The sequence below is a fragment of the Bombus bifarius genome, unplaced genomic scaffold (genome assembly GCF_011952205.1).
Source record: "Bombus bifarius isolate JDL3187 unplaced genomic scaffold, Bbif_JDL3187 scf7180000010271, whole genome shotgun sequence".
Classification (NCBI taxonomy): domain Eukaryota; kingdom Metazoa; phylum Arthropoda; class Insecta; order Hymenoptera; family Apidae; genus Bombus; species Bombus bifarius.
In genome coordinates, this window is record NW_022885586.1 from 3,742,611 (window position 1) to 3,764,345 (window position 21,735).

General features: G+C 41.7%; 1 protein-coding gene across 7 annotated transcripts in view; it reads right to left on the reverse strand.

The window, feature by feature from the left end:
* Positions 1-147: 147 nt before the first annotated feature.
* The window catches only part of LOC117216568 (RING finger protein nhl-1), a 56,563-nt gene continuing 34,975 nt past the window's right edge, over positions 148-21,735 (reverse strand). For 3 of the 7 annotated variants that reach the window (XR_004489386.1, XR_004489387.1, XR_004489388.1), the window contains 9 exons: positions 20,037-20,312; positions 16,344-16,665; positions 14,739-14,956; positions 13,451-13,722; positions 12,366-12,681; positions 11,180-11,290; positions 9,508-11,098; positions 4,044-4,562; positions 3,378-3,462 (listed from right to left, as the gene is read on the reverse strand). Coding sequence is in view for 4 of the 7 variants with exons in the window: in XM_033463357.1 (XP_033319248.1) it covers positions 9,445-11,098; positions 11,180-11,290; positions 12,366-12,681; positions 13,451-13,722; positions 14,739-14,956; positions 16,344-16,665; positions 20,037-20,312 (3,169 nt within the window). In the remaining 3 variants the exon portion in view is untranslated. Of the gene's footprint in view, positions 1,328-2,089; positions 2,372-2,604; positions 2,786-3,300; positions 3,463-4,043; positions 4,563-8,755; positions 11,099-11,179; positions 11,291-12,365; positions 12,682-13,450; positions 13,723-14,738; positions 14,957-16,343; positions 16,666-20,036; positions 20,313-21,735 lie in introns of those variants that run through there. The other 4 variants (XM_033463359.1, XM_033463358.1, XM_033463361.1 and 1 more) reach the window with 4 other exon arrangements.

A 21,735-nucleotide genomic window follows, 5' to 3' on the forward strand; every position in this document is an offset into this window, starting at 1 on the left:
TCCACGGTTGGCTTTTTAAGATCGAGATTGCCAATGGATTGACAGAAGGTGAGACAGGTGACTTCTTTCTTTTGTTTTTTTTCTTTTTTTGTTTTTTGACGTTTTTCAAATGGAAGTTTTTCAGCGGACAGAACAAAACAAGACACGTCCTTTTTTCTCGTTTCTCTTTTATTACTTCCGCAACAATTTATTTGAAGCATACAAACGGTACAAACTGTATTGTTGTCACTTTGAGTATAAATTAAATTAAGTTACGCGGATATGATGTGCGTACGAGGAAGATGGTAGAATGAGAGAAAGGGGGTAAGACGAGAGAGAAGAACAGACAAAATGATTTTTTTTTCTCCTTTTCTTTTTTCATTCTTCAAGCTAAACTCCGTAAATTGGCCGACGTCCAAGAGTTTCATTTCGGTTCCATCGTCGATTCGTCTCGGCCACAGACGTATTCGCATCGAAGCCATACATTGAAATGGAATACGAAATTTCCAACCCAATCGTTTCAATATATTATCTCTCGAAAGAAAGATCGAAGCTTCCATGGTCTCTGTGTCAAAGGGCTTCCCCGTAAGATGATTAGCTCAGCACAACACAGCTACATGTTAATTTCTAACGCAAGCAAGCAGTTAACGCGACGTCTCATTCATTCATCGTCGAAGCGCGCTTTTCGTTCTTTCCACGCGATATTCGTCGACCTTTGGAAACCCTTCTGATCAAAAGTATGGACCACAGTGTTGCTCGTCCTAATTATACGACCAAAAATCCAAAGTACCATGAAAAATACCGTTTAGAATACCGAATTTCTTTTCTTAAAATAGCCCTCCTTTGCGATCGTTCGACGTCCTTGGTCGACGAATCACAGAAGAAATAAGAGAGAACACAACGAAACGAAACGAAATCAGAACACTTGAACGCGGTGATTCTCGCGATCGCATACGACGATGTTACCGGTCGATGTGACAGCAACACCCTCTAGACCCTTGAATTCACCGTCACCGCTGCCCCATCCGCCGAAAGACTTGAGGAACGCCCCCTCTGGGCTGAATATTTGTATCCGGTTGTTACCGGAGTCGGCGACGACGATGTAGCCCTGATCGTCAACAGCGACACCCCTTGGGAACTTGAACTGACCTTCGTCGGAACCTTCGGATCCGAAGGAGGTCAGCACGTGGCCGTTCACGTCGAATATCTGGATACGATGATTGTTGCCGTCGCTGACGATCACGCGGTTCGTGTTGCTCACCGCGATATAGTGAGGATGTTCCAATTGGCCACGTCCGCTTCCGCAGGAACCGAATTTGCCCACGAACGTACCGTCTGACTGAAATACCTGCGAAAACATATACTGTTACAGCGATTGTACAAATGATACAATTCAGCATACAGACGCTTTCGTTACACAGAGATTATTTGCTTTATATTAGAAATTTGATTATAGTTTCTGGATTATTTTTTCCTACACGACACGCTACCACAAGATATCTTGCACACACCAATTAGCGGATAATCGACCTTTGTACACAAACCTACGAGGTTGGAAATCGCAAAGGGTATCAGTCGAGGGATTACGTGTTTAGTATTCTCGCTGTAAAATAACTCACGTTTCGTCCATTGTTGAACGCCGTGTGTCTCAAGTAAGCATCATTTTCCCTTCGTACTAATGCTTTTTTTTTTAATTTTTTTTATAGAAGAACTGTGATCGTTCACCCGTAGCTGCTCTCACGTTTCTCATTTCCATGAGTTCGGGGGGTTCAAACAGAGAATTACTCGAAATTAATGTTTTTTTATTTCAGAAAAAATCTTTTTTTTTGAAGGCTTTTTATTCAGGATTAACTATACAAAGTCTAGGTACACATAGTGAGGGCTTGAAAAGGGTTAATGAACACTGAAACTAACATCATATTTGTATCATTATCGTATGTTCACAATACAATATAGGTAAAGAAGTCTCACATAGTGTGATATCTTTCAGGGTCTCGTGTATGTTGTCGCATTGACGCTGCCGTTTTAGGCCTTGCACTTTTCTCATACGATTCTCCGAACAGTTTATAACAGAAAGAAAAATAAATAACAAAATCGCGAACACACGTACCTGTACGCGATGGTTCTCTTTATCGCACACATAAATAAATCCAAGAACATCCGTGGTGATTCCCCAAGGATAATTAAACCGACCATCGGCGGTCCCTTGGGATCCAAAAGCTCTCAGAAAACGACCGGAAGGATCGAGAACTTGAATTCTGTGGTTGTAACGATCCGCGATGATATATTGTCCGATCCTGTTAACCGCCACCCCGGCGAGGCAATCGAATTCACCCTCGCCACTGCCATATGTTCCGAACTCCTTCATGAAGTTCCCATTACCGTCGAATACCTGTAAATTTCAACGCCATATTTCAATACATCGATCAATCTTCCTTCGTTTTTATATCGTCAGAAAGCTTTCCCTGGCATTGACGATGACGTTGTTTTAAAGAACAGTACGTGTTATTAGATCGCGTAATAAATTTTATTCGCCCTTTGATTTGGTCGTTTTGAAGAACATGTACTTTACGAATTTATCACGGAATATGAGAAATCTCTAAGGTATTTTTGAGGATGAATTACTTGAACACGATGGTTAGAGCTGTCGGCTACGACGATGGAATTGTCAGGGCCAACCGCGAGGCCTCTCGGCCAGGTAAAGCATCCGGCTTCGCTCCCCCGCATCCCGAACTTGAACAGCTGCCGCCGCTTCAGCAAGTAGTGACTCCTCCGGCCATTGCTGTCAAATTCCAACAACCATTTCCTTATATGAAAATTTCATATTGCTCATTCACATCTGTTTAAACAAGCCTGTCACGAACCAAACCGGTCAACTTTGCATTTTGTTGTAATTTTTCAGTTTCGTTACATAAGTACTGCATTAGAATTGAAAAGATAACTAGCGGATTGGCACAGGGGTAAAGAATGTGCTACTCTCTATCGTTCTCCTTTACGCGTTTCTATGTTGTTTTATTTGAATATGTGACACTTTTGGCCAATACGCGTGCTTATTTTCATGATTATGTCGGATCTGTTCGAAATGACTCGATCGAACCCGCATTCCTTACGTTGGTCTTCCCCTCAGCTGCAAAGTAAACGCGATTAACGTTCCGTTCTCAAGGAACGATCGATTTAATTTTATTTATTTATTGAAGAAGTAAATTTATTGAAGAAGTAAATTTAAAAATAATATTTGCAACATGATCGCTTGTTTTATCTTTCAATTTACCAAGTTGATCAATGTGGCTTGTGACAGGCTCAAATGATAAATAGACTCACCTAGTGGAGGAACCTGCTGCCGCGGGTATAACGGGAGCTGCTGTAGGGGACGTGGGGGAGCCTGACGGGTTTTTTTGATCGTCGTCAGAAGATTCGAAGGATGTTTGACCACCGTGCCTCAAAGGTAGTCCCAGCGATAATCTCCTCGAGGTAGTACTTCCACTGCAAATAAAATTAAAAGAACAACTCTTTCGTGTCTTGAGAAAGGGAAATTCCTTTATCATTGGTCGAAGCAATTTAATCGTTTCAGCCTCTGTAGGCAATCTGAATCGTTTATGCCGCGAGTATGAAACTTTATTAGCACATTTGTATCTTCACAGAAAAATTTTTCGAACGTTTGATTTAAAAGCTGATGGCATTGAGTTGTTCGGAAAATTCGTAACGAAACTTGAAAGAATCAAAGGTAATTCATTTCCATACAGAATCAATTTCACCGAATAGTACATAACATATTAATTTATCAAATACTTTCACCAATTTCTCTTTGAAAATCTGTTCGTTTTTTTTTTTATCAAAAAAGCTACGAGCTCTTCAATCAACCTAATATAACATAATAATTCATTTTTGCGACACGTTTCAATGTGTTTCAATTCCATATTTCACTATTCCAATACATTTTTACAAAGACCGCAAAAGCTTTGTATGCGTTTTGACAAGCTAGAACAGTAAAAATATTAGATACGAACATAAACAACCCGGTTTGACCACAAAAGCCGTGAAAACACTCAACGTTAATACCGTACCTCGATGATGGAATCGTCGAGGCGGAGGACGAGGGCTCTTTGTCTTTGGTGGTGCGATTCCCGTATTTGTTCTTCAAGTATCGTGCCCACGAACTCAAAGCTGCGCCATCCTTCTCTGTGCCAACCCTATCACGCTCCGGACTCGGTTCTCTCGACTTTAAGGCGTGAGTACTCCGACTTCTGGCCAGTTCAGATCCGGCTCCGTACTTGGCAGCCAAGTAAGCGTTCGGCGACTGGGTCGTCGGAGAGGGTGGCTCTTCGTCGAGGTCGAGGTCATCTCCGCCGAAGTTGTGCGAGCTTCTGGACCGAGCCAGCCGTTGTCTTCTCTCTTTCAACGCGGCGTACCGTGACCTCGTCGACAACGGCGAATCGACCTCCGTGTCCGCGTCTCGTTCGCGTTCTCTCTCCCGTTCTCTTTCCCTTTCGCGTTCTCGTTCGCGTTCTCGTTCTCTTTCGCGCTCCCGTTCTCGTTCCCGGCTCGCCATCATCGCCGCCTGGCTTCTGCTCTTGTTCAGGAACCTGAAACATTGCGGAACGAAGGTTGGCTCGTTCAGATCGAACTTGTTAATCGAGAAGCCTGTTGTTACTCGGTGGATTAAAATGGGACAAAACATCGATTGGCCATCGATAAGTGTCTATGTCAAAGGTTATCGATCCATTGGGAACATATACAGTGGCTCGCGATAGTATTCGAACACCTGCAGAAATCTCTTGTGAATGACAGTGACAGAAGTACTTTCGTACAGTAAGGAACGTTTCCTGTATTGTTAAATATATTCAAGTATGTGTAACTGTACAGTGTGCAGAGACACGTGTAACATGAAATGGACATAAACTACAGGTAGTTAGATTTATCAGTTTAAAGTTTCTCACTGTATACTATTATGTTGTAGAAAACATTTGGAAATTTCAAAGTCGCTTGGTTATGATTATGATTATGAGTATGATTATATTGGTAGGGTTTGAAACTAATCCGAAAATGTACATAGAAGCTGCAACATAGTTGTAATAATGCGAGCATATGTAGGTCCAAAACGCAGAAGTTTCATCATACTCGTCGATGAATGTTATTTGTCGTTTCCCGATATTCTACGTTTTTACTGATTTTTAATTCCTCTGTTAATAATTGTCAAAATTTTGACGTAAAATACTTATGCGACGTAATGACATCCTTCGAGGAAAATGTAAAATACGAAACGACATTATTTACAAAACTCACGAACCTCATAATTTTTTACTGAATCCCTGTATGTTTGTAGCAAATATCTTGCAACTTCTATTTACATTTTTACATTGGTTTCAAATATGACAAATACAATCGTGACACTCGCGTGTCATTGCAGTGGAAGTGAAATTTCAAAATGTTCCATACAACATATAGAGTGTGTACATAAAAGTTTGCTACGCTAAATGTTCAAATACTTTCGTGAGCCACCGTACGAGTTACAAGCGACCGATTCCGTACTTCGTCCAGTTCACGGATATTCGCGCAGACATCAACAGCTTCTTTGGTTATTTGAAGAGCAGAAAACTGAAGCTTGAGTCGTCCAAGTGTTGGAGCTGTTAACTTGCAGTTATAGCTATATATTTAGTAACACGTACGTCAGAATGAAATACGTTTGATGGATGATGCAGTTCGTGACGTGTTTCGTCCCCTGGAACCGAGTGTCGCGATCTCGAAGCGATAGTTTCGCATTCTGCCAGCTTATCTTCTAATCATGCTGGTATTCATTGATAACCATACGTACGTCCTATTCTCGTGATATATCGCGTTACATTTTCTCACTATTATATCAGTCCAAGTGTTAGTTACCATTCTATCGTGGGATCCATGGCAATTAGTCACAACGTGGTATAAATCTGACGTGTAATCAGCCGTGTATCCATGGTGTACAGAGTAGTGAAAACGGATGCATATCTGCTGTGTTATATATCAATCTGTAGCACGCTATTTGATATGTCAGTTCTTTATCATATCCCTCATAAATTGTGTAAAGTGGCGAGTAAACAAGAACCATGTATCGTCGGAAGCAATTTTATTCCGGAGGAAGTAGACCTTTTCCTTTCAATTATCGATTTCCTTTTTCTTTCTTTTTTTTTTTTTTTTGATCATCCGATAAAATTCGCCGTTACGTTCCAATTCGAGATCAAGCGATTAATTCGCGTGTTTTTAGCAGTAACAGAATGAAAGAGTCGAGCTACGAGTGCCGAATGCGTGCAACAAGGAATTTCTAATTTCCTGTTAATTGGATACTCGTTCGTTGCACCTCCTATTTTAATTTATAGAAGCATTTATTTTCCATTTGAATTATTTTTCATCTAACACGCGTTTCTCCGAGACACGTTCTTTTTCGATCAGCTCTTGGCCACGATAAACATTCCTCTTTTGATATATACGTGGTAAATATGTATGACAGAGAAGTTACCGCAAACAGTAATCGTAAAATTTTAAGACCACTTCTAACCTACATTTTTCTGCTTTCCTCGTGCAAACTTTGAACAGCGCCGATGTTTCAGTCGCCATCGAATTTTCGAACGTTCTGGTTCATCGTGTTTTCGGGCCAGAGAAAATGTTTCAACCAGCTCGTAACGTTCAAACACCTTAAACGCTACATCTCGGTGGTTCGGCAGTTTCTACGACGTTTTTTTTTTTGTACCGTTCGCTTTAAAATCTCGAGATGATTCTCGAGCTACCGCGTTTAGTGAACGCCAAACGCTAAAACGTATTGGAATAACATCCGTGTTTCCAGTCAAGTAGACTACAGACCGATATAGATCCACTGACTATCCGAGCTGTAGGATATTTAAAGTAACAAACGGGTTATATTTAAACCCTTTACGGCATACCTCGGCACTTTCCGTATCGTGCATAATGCGGTCACATTAGTTTCTTACGTAATATTTCGCGTGTTCTCGCGTTGACATTCGTGAATTTCGAATTCGATGTTACTTAATGGTCCATAAAGTTCATCGTTATTAGGGAAGCTCGAATGGAAATCACTTAACCGCTTTGTAACCGCGAACGAGATATCGCACGATGAAATATTATTCATGCAGCGTCAAGGATGAAATATCTCACGTGTCTGTTTTTTCAATATTTATAGGTAAAATCAAGTGAGCCTTTTTTTCCTACACGTATAACACGCCCTTCATTCAACGTTGCACATTTATTCATATTTCGTGAACAAATATTTTTATCAAAATATCGAAAATATTTTCCGTGACAGAGAATCAGGTTCATAAAAAAAAAATTCAGAATATCGTTCTCCTACCATAGTGTGATAAATACCATAGTTGTAAAAAGCTGCCACCTATCCGTCCAAGACGTTGATTCATCGATTTCTAATTTACAATTTAATAAAATTTTTAATCATTTTTCATCGTTACACGAACGACGCTATATCGCGAGATATCTGGCGCGTGATTGCAAACAGGTTAATCAGATTCGAAGAAGCGGTGTCAGGTCCAAATTGTCGTTGTTAAATTATTAAAACCTCGATTAATCTATCTACGTTGCAAACGATAGCTTCGCTTGTTCGATAATTTGATTGGAACAAGCCTTGTATCGTTTTTTAAACCATCCAATACTAAGTTTTTCAATGTCGACAACGAACATGTATGATACCTTGATCGTAGCGAGCCTCTTACACGTGGATCGATTTTTACCTTCTCCTCGGAACTACATTTTCGTCGAGTAAGCTGTAAATTCGTGGTATGAGCGTGCGTGCATCTTGATGTGGTGCAACAGAGTTCGAGGGAGGTCTTAAATATAAAGGAAAGCCGAGCGCCTTCGTGGAAATTTCTCGCTAGGGGTTGGGGGCGGGGGGTGGTGCGTGTAAACGAGTAACGAGAGGATTTCACATGATTCTGAGACGAGAACGTTCAATCTGTTAGTGCAATAAATAAAGATGCATTTTTCTTCTTCTTTTTTTATTCTCTACGCTTGTTACGTATTTTCTGAAGGAATGACAACAAAGTATACGAATAAGAAGAGCGAACGACAAAGATACTTGGGAAACTGAGGTGACAAGAAACGATAAATACAATTTTAAGAAAAAACAAGCAACAGAGACGCGTGAAAGATACGAGTAATAACAACGAACAGACAGTATAGAGATTTGCAGGCGGGATACGACATTTCTCTGTTTCGTTGTTCTGTTATATGCTTATCTAAACTGAGGACATGTTGACAGGGAAATAAATAATACGAGTTATCACAAAGAAATGCAGTTTATTTACCACACCAACAAACTGACGCAAGTCTATTCACTAGGAAAAAGAGTACAAAAAGTTTCAATGATATGAAAATGATCACGGGTTAACGGGAATGGCTTGTCACGCGTTAGGCTATGGTTACAGTGGATGCGTAGTCGGACGAATTGACGTTCCGACGAATTCGACACGTTAGATATGTATCAAATATATATACACAGATTTTTATGGATATGTGCGTCGCAGTCGTTAGATGTTTCGTTCGTGAGAAAGCCAGTTCGTTGGAATACGTAACCACTGTAATCGTAATAGTCTTACGCGTCACATTTCGTCTCGCGACGTGCCATTAGCGCGGCCGTGTTCTCAATGGGAACGATTTCAAAAGCGTTTATTTCAGCGTGGACTTAAGCTGCACTGTAGGAGGACGGTTTCTTTAACTGCGCTGAACTACGCTTAGTTTTGCCGACTAGAGCGGTGTTTCTTAATTTTTCTTCCGCGTCTACGAAGCTACGTTTATTGAGCAATGCGGGGATTAATAGTCGCGGGTGATCAACGTAGGAACAAAAAGTTACTCTTACGATCGTACGTACGATTATCACAATATATAAAATGCAAGTTTTTTACCATACAATAAATACTCGATTGAGGTCTAATCGGTTATATTATGCATACTCTGTTCGTTCGTTTTTTGTTTCGAATGTCTGTGATCCGACGTGAATGAATGGTCGATGATATCGATTGAAAGACGTTAGAAGACGCCAGATCCCGGGCAGCAGTTTCGCGAAAAGAGGCGACAAATAGCCAGCGCTCGAGTTCAGACGAAACACAGGTAAACGAATTGTTCGCCGAGCAAGAGTCCGAGGAATTCCATTCTTTCTACGTTCGACACTTTCCTTTGCGATCTCTGTTTCTCTTTTACGGTTTAAAACAAACGTTCCACGAGGCCGGCGTTCCTTCCTGCCGCGAAGGAAACACGAAGAACGAGAGGGAATCGAAGCGAACGAACGCAAGGATAAAAATAACGAACGAAGAAACTGCTGCGTCGTATCTTGCAATCGAGACAGTCTCGTCTGTATCCGTGAGAGTAGTCTTTGCAGTCTTTTACTACTAACACCGACGAACAACGACAAAAAGAAGGCGTGAACGTAAATACGGTGAGAAATGGGCAAAGAGGTGTATAGTAGACAGGTTACAGGAACAGATTGATTAGAACGCTGTAACACAGTACGGACACACAGAAAACGGTGGTTACCATTTGCATCGGTATAGTGATATCGACACCAGGCGTGTCCTCGTGCTCGTTGCAAGTCTCGGTCTCTTTGGATTGGGTAGCGTTCGCGACTAATGCACCGTTCTCAATGTTAGATCTCGCTACGAGGTCGGTCGTTTGGGAACGAATCGTGCTCGTCTCGTCCATGCTTCCGCCCTCGATATTTTTCCCCGTAGACGAGTTGTTCACCTTGTTTAGGATCACCCAACCGTTCTCGTCGACGCTGTCGGCCACGATCGAATCTTTGCCACTTTCAGATTTTTTCTCGTTCACCGTGGTCGATGTCGGTGTTGACGCGTCATCGTCATTCATTCTCTCATCCTCGATACTCGCTACATTCTTCGACGCCTCTGTCGTATCGGTCTCAGTTCGGATCGTAGAATTTTCCACGGGTGAAGTGGCTCTGTCAGATTCAGTCTCGGATTCGTCCGACACTAGCCAACCGTTCTTGCCAATGCTACTTTGTCTATACGCTCGACTTCTCGATAAACTTTCAGACGATTCGGATACGTTTAACGCGTTCTCGTTTTCAGTCCTTTCGTTATCCTCCTTGTCGATCGTATCGCTATCCAGAACGTTACTTTTCTCGTCGTTCGAGGATGATTCATTGTCGGTGTTTTCGTTGTTTATGCCCGAGTCATTGCGATCGATCGACTTGAAACCTTTCGTGATTCTCCGAGGTTTTTCTGCCTGCAGATCCTGATCAGTAATCACCCATCCGTTGTCGTCGAACAATTCCTCGATACTTTTGTCATCGAGTATCGAGGAGCTTCGCCGCTTCGTGCTTCTATCGTCGTATCGTTCCAGAACGGTGTAACTATTTTCGGAATGAGAGTTGGACGGTACGCTTAATACGGTAGTCTGGTCGTCGGTCTCCGAACTGTTCGATTCATCCTCACTGTTGGTATCGTTCAGGTGTTGGATATCCGAGGCTCGACCTTGCTCCGGGTTTTCAGTCTTTTTATTCATTATGTTACTATTCTCGTCTCTGGATTCTTTGTCCTCTTCCTCGTCTCTTTCAGAGTCGCTGTCAGTGGCGCTCTCGGTGCCGCTCTCGGATTCGCTCTCCGAACTCGATTCCACGTTGTTGGATTTATCGCTCGATCCATTCGCGTATTTCCTTCCGTCACCGTTGATGGCCGTCTCTCGCGAGGTTTCCAGGGATCCATTGGAACTCGCAGTCTTATCTGGCTGGTATCCATTATCTGGAATTGTAGCTGGTTGAGCGAGCGACGCTCGTCGGTCGGTCCAAGCGGATAACGAAGAGTTCACGTCGTTCCCCGAACGACCTTCCATTAACGCGTCTTCGTTGACCTCGCTGCGGTTCTCTACTCGACTATCGTTACCGTTACCTTCGAGACTTTTGAATCTAGTGGCGGAGGAGGAGGAGGATGAGGTGATCGTTTCGTCGGTGTCCGTACTATCGTCCGGTATATAGGTTCGTTTGTTCGACTGCGGTTTAACCATCGATCCGTCTGCACCGACAATATCGTAATCCGCGTTCTTAGCCGCGATTTCGTAATCCTCGACACGATCGGTGTTTGACGGTTCATCGTGTTCGTCACTAAACGTCCTAAAACGATTACGGTCGTGGGGGTTATTGGAATTAGAACTGGCCTGATGATTCTGACCGTGATCTACGTGTGCTACGAACCTGCTGGTGTAGCCGGCCGGCGTTGTCGCGGCGCCGCCCGTCGGCGTCGTGGTCGTCGTAGTTGTCGGGCTCGTCACCGAATGCGCGGGACTTCCTCTCGGCGACGAATACCTGAGACACGAGTTGACATCGCTCGATATTCTAGTTCAATTTTCCTTTAACGCTTGTCACCGCGCGTTTCCCCGAATTATCAGTACGTTTCGTCAATCTCCTTGTACCGATCTCTAACCGACTTTACGATGGTATTCTCTACGTGTACATCATCGTTTAAACATCGCTAGCAATTTCTGACCGATTCTCGAAGCTTTACGGCTCGAGAGTTCGTCGCGGGATATCGTCCGAAAGATTATTGTTAAACAGTTCGAAGTTACGATCGATTCTCCTATCGACGTCGTTTGCTACGATAAAACTTTTGGTACACCGTTCGTCCACGCTATTTATTGATTTTTCACTCTTTCAAATCAAGTCGCATCACCGTCGTTATTTATTAAGATAGAGAAACAAGTCGAAAGATATAAATTGATCCCCGGATACACGCGGTGAACCCCTCGTTTGCATTGCTTTTTGCAAAATTTGATCCCGCGATGGACGCAAAAAATCACCCTGTTAGAGCTTCTCGTTTAATTTACGAGATCGTTTAATTTAAATAAAGATTCGTACTCGTAGATTCGATTAACTGTATCATAAACTGTTTCATTATCATTCTTCCTCTATAACGTAGGCGTTGGAAATATATTTTTCGTTCAGTAGAATCTTAATTATCGGAGCATCGACCAACGAAACAATGAACAAATTGGAACGTCTGAGAATGGTCCCTTGAATAACAAAAGCAAACACGAAGTAAATCGCTACATTTTTATTCGAAACTTTCTGCTCTCGTTTGATGTTAACGTTTGTAAAAATAGTTGAAAATAAACGAGTTTCTCCTATACGAAAATAGCGTTATTCGTTTGCTTAAACAACGTGAGATTAGTTTGAATAATCAAGGTTCTACTGCGCCTTCAAACACGATCTTTGAATTTTTAATTCCAAAGAATAATTACAAATTGAATTTATGTCTATCTTTCTCTATTTATATGCTCGCCACGTACGTATACACGTCGATCGATGGATTCTCGCACGATGTTACTTGTTAATAAAAACAAGAAACCCTCGAATTAGAATTTTCGGCAGAAAATATACTTGCCTGGTCGTAGGAGAGTCTTCCTTGCTACCTCGTCTAGCTTCTGCGCTTCGAGCGAGCAGAGGCCCGATATCTGTCCTCGCCATCGCGGATTCGCTTCTCTGACGATCCTGTGCAGTGGTCGAGGGTGTTGTCGAGGTCGTCGTGCCCGACGGATGTGCATCGGTTTCCGATTCCTCCTCGGTCTCGGATTCCGTCTCCTCCGAGGAACTACTAGTTTCCTCGTCGTCCTCCTCCTCTTCCTCCTTCTTCTTTATGGCCGTTTCCTCTCGCGCCGCTGGGGGTGGTTGCGTGGGTGGCGGCGGGGCTGCGCGGTTACCTACAGAGATATGTGAAAATCCGGTACACGTTCAAATAAATATCAAACGGTCTTCCGCGTTTCGCTTTCCAGGCGAAATTACGTTTTCGAGAAACGTCGTTTGGATCGGACGTGGATTCGTTAATGGCGCCCGTGGTATAATCATAATGACCTTAAGATTTGGGTCGTTAAACGTTCATCTGTGAAATAATCGGTTCTAGGATATTTCACGGTAATCCTTACGTCGATACCGGAAATTTTCGACGTTGCCCGATGATGATGGCCGTTGATCGACGACGATGAAGTTATCACGATGAATTTCTGATATTATCAAATTTGCGAGTGAGCATTACATTTATAATTAATTAAACCCAAGTATATGAACGTTCGTATCTCCTAGCAGCGCTTTCATACGAAAATGAAACGCGTAGCACCTGATAAAAATCGACGTTTCGTTGAGAGATAAGGATATGCGCAAATACCTTTTGCAAATATCTTTGCATACGCTCAAGAATATAAAATATAATATTGCTCTTCTATCTCTATCGAATTTTAAAATTGTTTCCTCGTAACCAGATTGTCAGTTTAATTTATCTCGCTCGTCCCCTGTAGCGTTCAAATATACACGATCTACTTGAAGTCGGAAATCACTTGCCGGGAAGATAAATAATTTTAAACGAGAACACACAGAAAGGTATTGACATGAGAGTTAGAAGAAGGATCGATGTCCAATTTAGACGCGTTTCGCGTTGATTCGCGTAACGGTATGGCCGTTAAAGTAGAAACTTACCTGCGCCTAAAAAACGGCTCTGAAAGGATCGCGAAGTGGGAGAGGCGTTGGCGGTGTCTTTGGCAGTCGGTGGTGTGCCGCTGTGCGGCGACGAGATCGTAGATGTTGCGTTCGACGTCGGTGCTCTCGACAAGTATTTCTGCTTCATTTCCTCGGCGGTGAATGGTGCACCCGTGCTGCGGATTCCTGATCCTCCTGAGCTCTCGGAGCCCGTGCTCGAGTCTGATGAAGCGCTTCTCGTCGCAGGAGTGTGGGTATCCGTGGAAGTTCTCCTACGAGCAACGATATTTCAATTAACGACTTCCTGTAGTCAGTAAACTCGATAGAGTAGCGAGCATTCGTACGTAATTTGTACCGATGACATTAGTTTACATCGCGGCTCTCTTTGTTCGATCTCGTATAACGCAATCATCCGCCTACGATTCATCCATTCTGTGGTTGCGTGTATTCCAAAATCCTATTCCAGATCACGGTATAAACTGCTGCATAAACGATCAACAGCGGATCATAGGTGCGGAATTGTTCAATTCGGGATTCTATTGACCGACACTGCCGCCATTCATTTTCAATCATTTTCTCATCTCTTCCTACGTTCGTTAATTCAAAATTACTTTCGCTATGTCGATAGGAATCTCTTTTATTTTAGAAGCATTTTCAAGAATATATTACGCTGACCTTTCGTTTGTCAGTTCAAACTGCGAGGCATGCTGGGCAAGCAAAGTATAATTCAAGAGTTAAAAAAGACCAATATTTGAGAAAAAACGAAAATCAAGAAAGGAGACTCTAATTTGCTACTTGAACCTTCAGAAATGAACGCTATCAAATTACCTTCTAAATATCGAAATTATTTATCGTCGTTTTAAATAGTTCTTCAGTTATCACATTTCGTACAAAGTAAAGTGATAAGAAGAATAATGGTTTCCGGAATAAAAGTGTCTCGTTAATACTGTCACACACACACACACACATAATTCACCAATTACAGGGTAATACTACGTTATGAGATTGAGTAGAAGCCGCCTCTGGAACTTGGAATATTCCATCGAACCGATTGGTTTCTATCGGGTGGGCATAAATCAGCCTGTCCGACTAGATACGCGCCTCTACTACTGGAACGCGCGCAGACCGAGATCCTGGTGACTTAATGTTATGGGCGAATTCGATCGAGTTGTATATTTTACTATCAATCACAGGTATCTGAATTGTCTCAGCGAGCTTATTGCATTAACAAATCGGACAGGTGCAGGGATTACTTTAGCCAAAACGAAGCATAATTTTAAATACGAACCTCGCGGGCATCGGTCTTCGTGCAGGTTCTTCCGGTTCTCGTTCAGACTGTTCCCTTGGAGGTGGATGAACAGGTGTAGGTGTGGATACTGGTTGTCGTTCTTCCAGCGTTTCAGTCGCAGGTGTGGCCGCCGTTTTGTTCTGCTTTTTAATCCTAGAAATCTCGTCATCCTCGCTGGTTTGTCTCGCCATCGCTGTCGGCACTTTTCTGACTTGGACCTACGCGATAAAAAGAATATATTTAACGAGTACATTACGATAACTTGGTGGAAATTTCCTGCTAAATGGCTTAACATCTTTTCTCATATTCCATTGTTTTAACAAATTTTTTAAACATTCCATTATTCCTTTCTCCTGTTTTCCTGTATGAGCCAAGTCTGAGGATAAATTACTCGTTGGTGATTAGGTGCTTACGGACAAGTCGAGATCTTTTCACGTTGACCGTGTGATTCGTCACACGCGTGGACGATGCATTAAAATGCTAACCTTGATTGATGTGTGGTAATGGGACAAAGAGAGAGGATTTGTCGCATAGTGGACACGAGAGAAACAGATTAACCTTTTTTCTTGATGAGCAAAATATATTCGTGTATTCATATGTTTCATTTGTATTATAATAGAATTTCGTACAAAAATATACAACGGCCAACTACAAACTAAATTTATTCACTCGTGTCTCGTATTATTTACATATTTATGAATCGAGATCAAGTATACATTTCATATTGCGGCACGCTTCTGTTTTCCGGCGTGAAATATTCAATTACTTTAAATTCAAGATTTATTCCCTTTTCGTGTCCATAGAGACAGCGATACGTTTTCCTGCGAGTCGTGTGTATCGGCACTATACACATATAGATCGAACGATCAAAAATTTAGTTCCCGTTGAATCGCATCCAAGCGATATAACGCGGGATTTCGAAGCTACTTTCGCCGAGCTTGCCCATCGAACCGTCTCTTACGATCCATTCGCGTATATCGCCTGTCATAATATGGGAATCCGTGTGAAAATTCTGTACTGTGGCGTCACTGTCCAAACTAAATACGATCGTACGAATTGGACGAACTGAGAAATTCAATCGAGTCAACGATTTAATTTAGAAATGGTTTTCACATGTATCGTAACGATAGTTTTCGTTGTTCGAGAAGACGAAGATCTCGACTATTGATCAGGCAGATATATGCTTTACGTTGTCGTGGTCGAATCGAATTGATCGTTCGAAATATACGATCTCAGTGGTATAATTGTAAACACGATAATTTCATTTGGCGCCGGCTGTTGTTTTCTTTAGTCGAGAAAGCTACGGGAACGTTGAGAATATTACGAGAGGTGGGAGTCGACCAGGAAATCGATAACCACCGTTAAAACTGCACAAACTGAACGGCATCGGCTAAACAGAGGTTCGCTTTTTCGAATTAAATTCAACGATTCGCGTGCGATATACTGTAGTTACAAGCTAAATTCCCTGCATAGTTTTTCTTTCTATCGAAAACAAGCGAGACAAAAAAAGTACTGAGTATTTTATTGAAGTAACTCGTGGAAGAGTTTCGTAGCGTTGAAATAACCGTGGTCGGAATTAAAGGGGTGAAATTGCTATTCATTAACCTGAGGTTTTGGTGGTTGAGGTTGTTGAGCAGGATGTGACACCGGTTCCTCCTTCTTTCTTTTTCCGGCTCTCTCGTATTCTTGAAGCTTCTTCATAATACGCGGCGAGTCTGTGAGTCGAAAAATCCCGGAAAGTGGCCCGCGTGCCGCGTCTTCTGTGTCCAGGACACGTTCACGAAGTCCCGAGGGCTCCTGTGGCGTCGACGTAAACCTCACGGTCGACCTCGAGTCGCCATCCGAATCGTCCCCGTCCCGGTGTCGCATAAATCGACTTCTGTATCTCGATTTGTTCCTCGGCACTTCGTATTCTGGTGCATCGTACCTGTCGCAACAATAATTCTATTATTTCCTCCTCGTCGGTGTTTGCGAATATTAGATTTCAAAAATTCTAGACGAATGATATTACAAATTTCGATTTTCACGTCTTGGATTAATTTTATAAATTAGGGCCAAGAGAATGGAAGATTTTTTCGTTGGTATTTTCGAACGTTAGATCTGGAAGATTCTAGACGGACGATATTAAAAATTCTAATTCTAATTTCTCGAATTAATTCTACAAATTTGGAGCAAGACAGCGGAAGAAAATGCTAGACAGTTAATACTACAAACGTAATACGATATATGGAATTAATTTCGTTAGCTAAACTTCACTGAATTCCTTCGAATATTAAATTTGAAAGATTCTACATGGACCATATTGAAAATTTGATTTCCAATGTTTGAAATGAATTCCACGAATTAGGGACAAGACGATGGAAGAAGATGGAGATATCCCAATACTATTCGGCCTGTCATGAACAATTCCGCTGGAACGTCCACTCTAATCGAACTAAGATCATCTGACAATAAAGCGTCTCTGCATTGTGATCGGCCATCGTCTGTCCTAGCAATTTCGAGTGACACGTGTCGCAGATACGTCGCACAACTAACGAATAGCAATTTTGTAAGTGCACGCTTTAACGATCCCATCGAAATCGAAGCGGCGAAAAAAAAAAGAAGCACAAGGATGGACGTAAAAACAGGAGGATGAGATTAAAATTTAACGCGATTCTGTTCCTCTTTCCGCTATAATTCATCTTTCGTTTCACTAGTTGCAGGGACAACGATATTCACTTTTAACGATTAATTTCTTCGAATGGAATTCGAGGCACGGATGAAAACGCTACATTTCCTTGCTCGCGATTTTCTGGAACTGGGTTATCTGCTTTTCAAGGCAGTGCACAGTAATAGATTCATCGGGTTTATCCAAGTGTTGCTTAATTATCGCTTCGCAGACACAGGGATGGCTTCGTATAATGAGAGAAGATCAGCAAGGAGAACGATCGTGTACGGTGTTGATAATTGATCTCGTTCAAATGTGCTGCGTCTTGTTCATGTGGCGCAATCTCTTGCACGTTCGAAACGCGAGATATTAATTTCTATTTATGAAGGCTTTTGGACGGGAAATTAAACAATATCGAACTTGAAATTCGACTTTAGCAAATTTTATTCAACGTTTATTTAAATAGATTCGTTCGTTTCGGAGCTCTCTCGCGTAATCGAATTGATGTTATTAATAGAGTTTCACAAGTTACAAATCGCAAGTTGTAAATAACGAGCCTGGTGATAAAACAAATGAAGTTATACAGTACACGATGATAAAATTGTTTTTACAATTTCACAAATTACCGTTCGTTATTCTGTTTGATGTAAAATTCTAAAATTAGAAAAGAACAGTTTATGGCCAATAACTCGTAACTTTTGTCGATTCATCGTATCATTAGTTGGTAAATTATCGTGTAAGAGGACCCTAATATGAAATATTTCTGTTCCGCGAGCAACTGATATGTCTATTGTCAGTTGGAAACGCGTTTTCTCGAAACGTTTGTACAATTTTGCCTTGATGGGAACGTTGACAACCGATAAAAGTAATTTCCAGTTACTCTCACGCTACTGTGAAATACAACATCGAATATCAAATATTCAACTACTATTATTCAAGTCTCTGTATTGAAATTGCAACTTTAAATCGTCGATGCTTGTAGACTGCGTAAAGTCCCTTCGAGCGCGAGTAAAATTCAGTCGTTCTCCGAGCTAGCTGGTAAAACAAATAAATGCCGACTAGTCGCTGTAATAAATTTCGGTGCACGAACCAGGCTGACGAATTTGCATGCTACAGCTTCATATAACTACCCTCGATTATCAGTCAGAAAACTACCGAATTAGCGACAATAGACATGCAACGAGAACGTCGTTAATTGCAGTTTCTTGCAGCCGTATCGAGGACACGGTACGCTATAGCGTTCGTAGGTTGCACGTTTCCGTTAATTAATTGTTATTTGCACATTTAGCATAGAAAACTTTTACGTACATATACTACATGTTATATAAAACATTTTGATATTTAATTGTCACTGACTGTAGTCAGACACGACTGTCGTGATTATATCGACAAAGTTTGAAACCGATTTGAATACGTGTGAAAGTTACAAGATGTTCACTGCAATTGTATGTTTATTAAAAAATTAGTCAGAGATGGTCCCGCTGAATATCGAGTCTTATCACTACGGTGGATAACTGGACTGTTAAAATATTTTTCTCATGTTGGCGAATTATAGTCTTGCGCTAAATATCTTGTAACTTCTATATACATTTTCAAATTTATTTCCAACTTCATCGACGTGATCCCAACTGTCGGATACCGTCGCGGTGCTAACAAAATTTCAAAATGCTGCGTATAACACAAATAATGTACTCGTAAAAGTCTCCTACTCACCTTCGCGAGTTTCTATATATCAAGAGGACTTTTTATTTACATCTTGACTAGGTGGGTTATTAGACCGGCCGGTGTGCGTATTACACGAAACGACCGGTAATTAAACTCGACCATGCCTATTTCGGCTTCGAGGAAGTTGTTGCCCGGCCCACGCCAGGAAAAAGATACAGCCAGTGGAGCCTCGTGTATTTATAACATTTGCTAGAATAGATATGTGGGACATCCTGAAAAATGTATGCCCACCACGGATGCCGTTTGGCAATACTCCAAAGTAATCTGCGTCCACGGTCAAACACGTTTTTACCGGTCAGCTAGTTACCAACGAAATGTCTCTTTTTCTCTTGCCGTCGTCATTTTCTCGGAGAGATACGTCCTTTCGTCGGACTACAGTTTCTCCATTCAAAGATACTTCTTTGCTGCACAGTGTGCCGCATTGTTCCCTTCGAAACACTCGAAGATCGTTGTAAAATCATTTGCCACGCATTCCCGAGTCAAGTTTCCCCTGTCTTGACGAGATAAACGTTACCACTTCGGTTGCAAAACGTATCGCCAACTACTTTATAAACAGTAGACCCGACTCGTATTCTAACGCGCGAAGCAACCATAACCTGCGCAATACATTTCCCCTTGATCTCTAAGAATATTCGCACAAATTCTATCTATCTCCCTCGGTTTATTTCTTCTATGTTTTTTTTTTCTAGCCCGAGCATCTTGACAGGAAAAAGAAGAATAAGGATAAGAGATACGCCGGCGAAAAAAGCATCACTTTTCTCGCCGGTGTATGGTTCTCTATTTAGAAAAATCGAACGCCATTATGCAAAGAAGGTGAACCGTTTTACGGCCGGCCTATTAGTTAGCAGATAGTCGAATTTTTTTGTCACGGAAAGACGAACGAACGATAAATAAACGTTGGAGGAAAAAGTAGAAGGGATAATTACTCGTATTCGGGCACGTATCGATTTCTCGCCAGTCGCTCTTCCTCTTGCTGCCGGTATTGCGAAGCCAGACGATGGTCGCTTTTGCTTCTCATGAGACCCGGTGATCCTCCGGGAGGTGCTAGACTGCTCGAGCTACCCAGCAATCCTCCGCTTCCGGTTTCTGGCTTGATATTCAGTTCGCCGTAACCGGCTACATGGAGGACCAGTTGGTTCGGATCGTGCGCCATTACAAAACGCACTCGCCGACTGTAATCCCCGGCTTCGTACTCGAAGTTCCTGCAACCAGGATCGTAAATTAGTCCGGGCTGTAACGAAATTTTTGCCTTTCTTGCCGAGCTACATTATTGCGAGTCAGCTACAGGTTCCCGGGATTTAGTAAAAAGTTTCGTTTAACGAGGGCAACTTTCAGGAATTCTTTTCGACTTGGCGTGAGCACCGATCCGCTGCCAAGCAAATTTTTGTTAGACGGTTAGTTAATTCTCGCGGAAGTTGAATATTTGTTCCTGGGGAAAGACAAATAGGATTTTTATATCTCAGGGACATAGTACGTTTTAGGGAGTGGCTTTTGTATTTTCAAATCTCTTATCCCTTTCGAGGAAGTTGATAATATGGTTAAATTTGGAGAAATGATAAAACATAAATTTAGCTTAACTCCTTTGCGTTTTTGAAATATTTTCTACGTCCCTTGACACGTTTTAATTAAAACGATAAATCCGACTCCTTTCGAAATAGGATAATCGTAGCGTCGTAGTTAAATTTAGAAAATTAATGAAATACGAATTTAGTTTAATTCTGCTGCGTTTATTCCAAGTATTTTCCATCGCAATCCGTTTTCTGACTTTCCGTTTTCAATAAATTTCCGATATTCCGGGAAAATACGAGAAGACTACCCTCGACGCGCACGATTTCTCCTTTCAATTCTATGCTTCTTCTTTTCTTATATTATTAAAGGCAAGAATAAAATTGGAACAGAGAAATCCGAAGACTATAACACGGTTAAATTAATTATTAAGTTAGAAAGTAATTATTTACGCCATCTTTTCGCTATAAATAAACTTGTTTGTTCAACTATTTCGTTACCTGAGAAGTTAACAGAATTAACGAAAAGTGTTAAAGTTCTGAGAGTGTCTCGAACTTTCCCAGCCTTTGCATTTTATACGAAAAAGCTGATCTCTTGTTTGTGCCCTTGTTCGGCTCATACTTATCACGGTATCAAGGAGAGCTTTTAAATATTTCGCGGAGTTTCTTACGCGCGTCTCTCGTCCCTCCTATTCGGTAATCTTTTCTCCGCGAGAATAATAACCGCAACGGGCGAAAACAGGGAACACTGTTTGAAACTAAAAGGTGGTTAGTATGCTGCCGTGTCGCGTACGAAGTGGAAGGGTAAGCAGAATTTCGACAAGTTCGGAAGATGAAAGGTTCCATTTACATTATGCGCCGCGGAAGATCGAGTGTAAAAGTTATCTGGAGCCGTTGTGCATCTTGTTTCAGGTGCATGTCCATGTTTCGCCGTGGAAAAAGTTTCATGGAATATCGGAGAAGCAATTTGGAAAAAAAGGAGGCGTACAAACGTGCCACGTGCTTTCCATAAAATTGCAACGCAACTTTCATTATTTTTCGACCGCGGTGTCTGACTAGTGCAGGAATATTCTCCTTGGAGAATAATACTCTCGAAAGAAACCAGCTGATTAAATTGGAT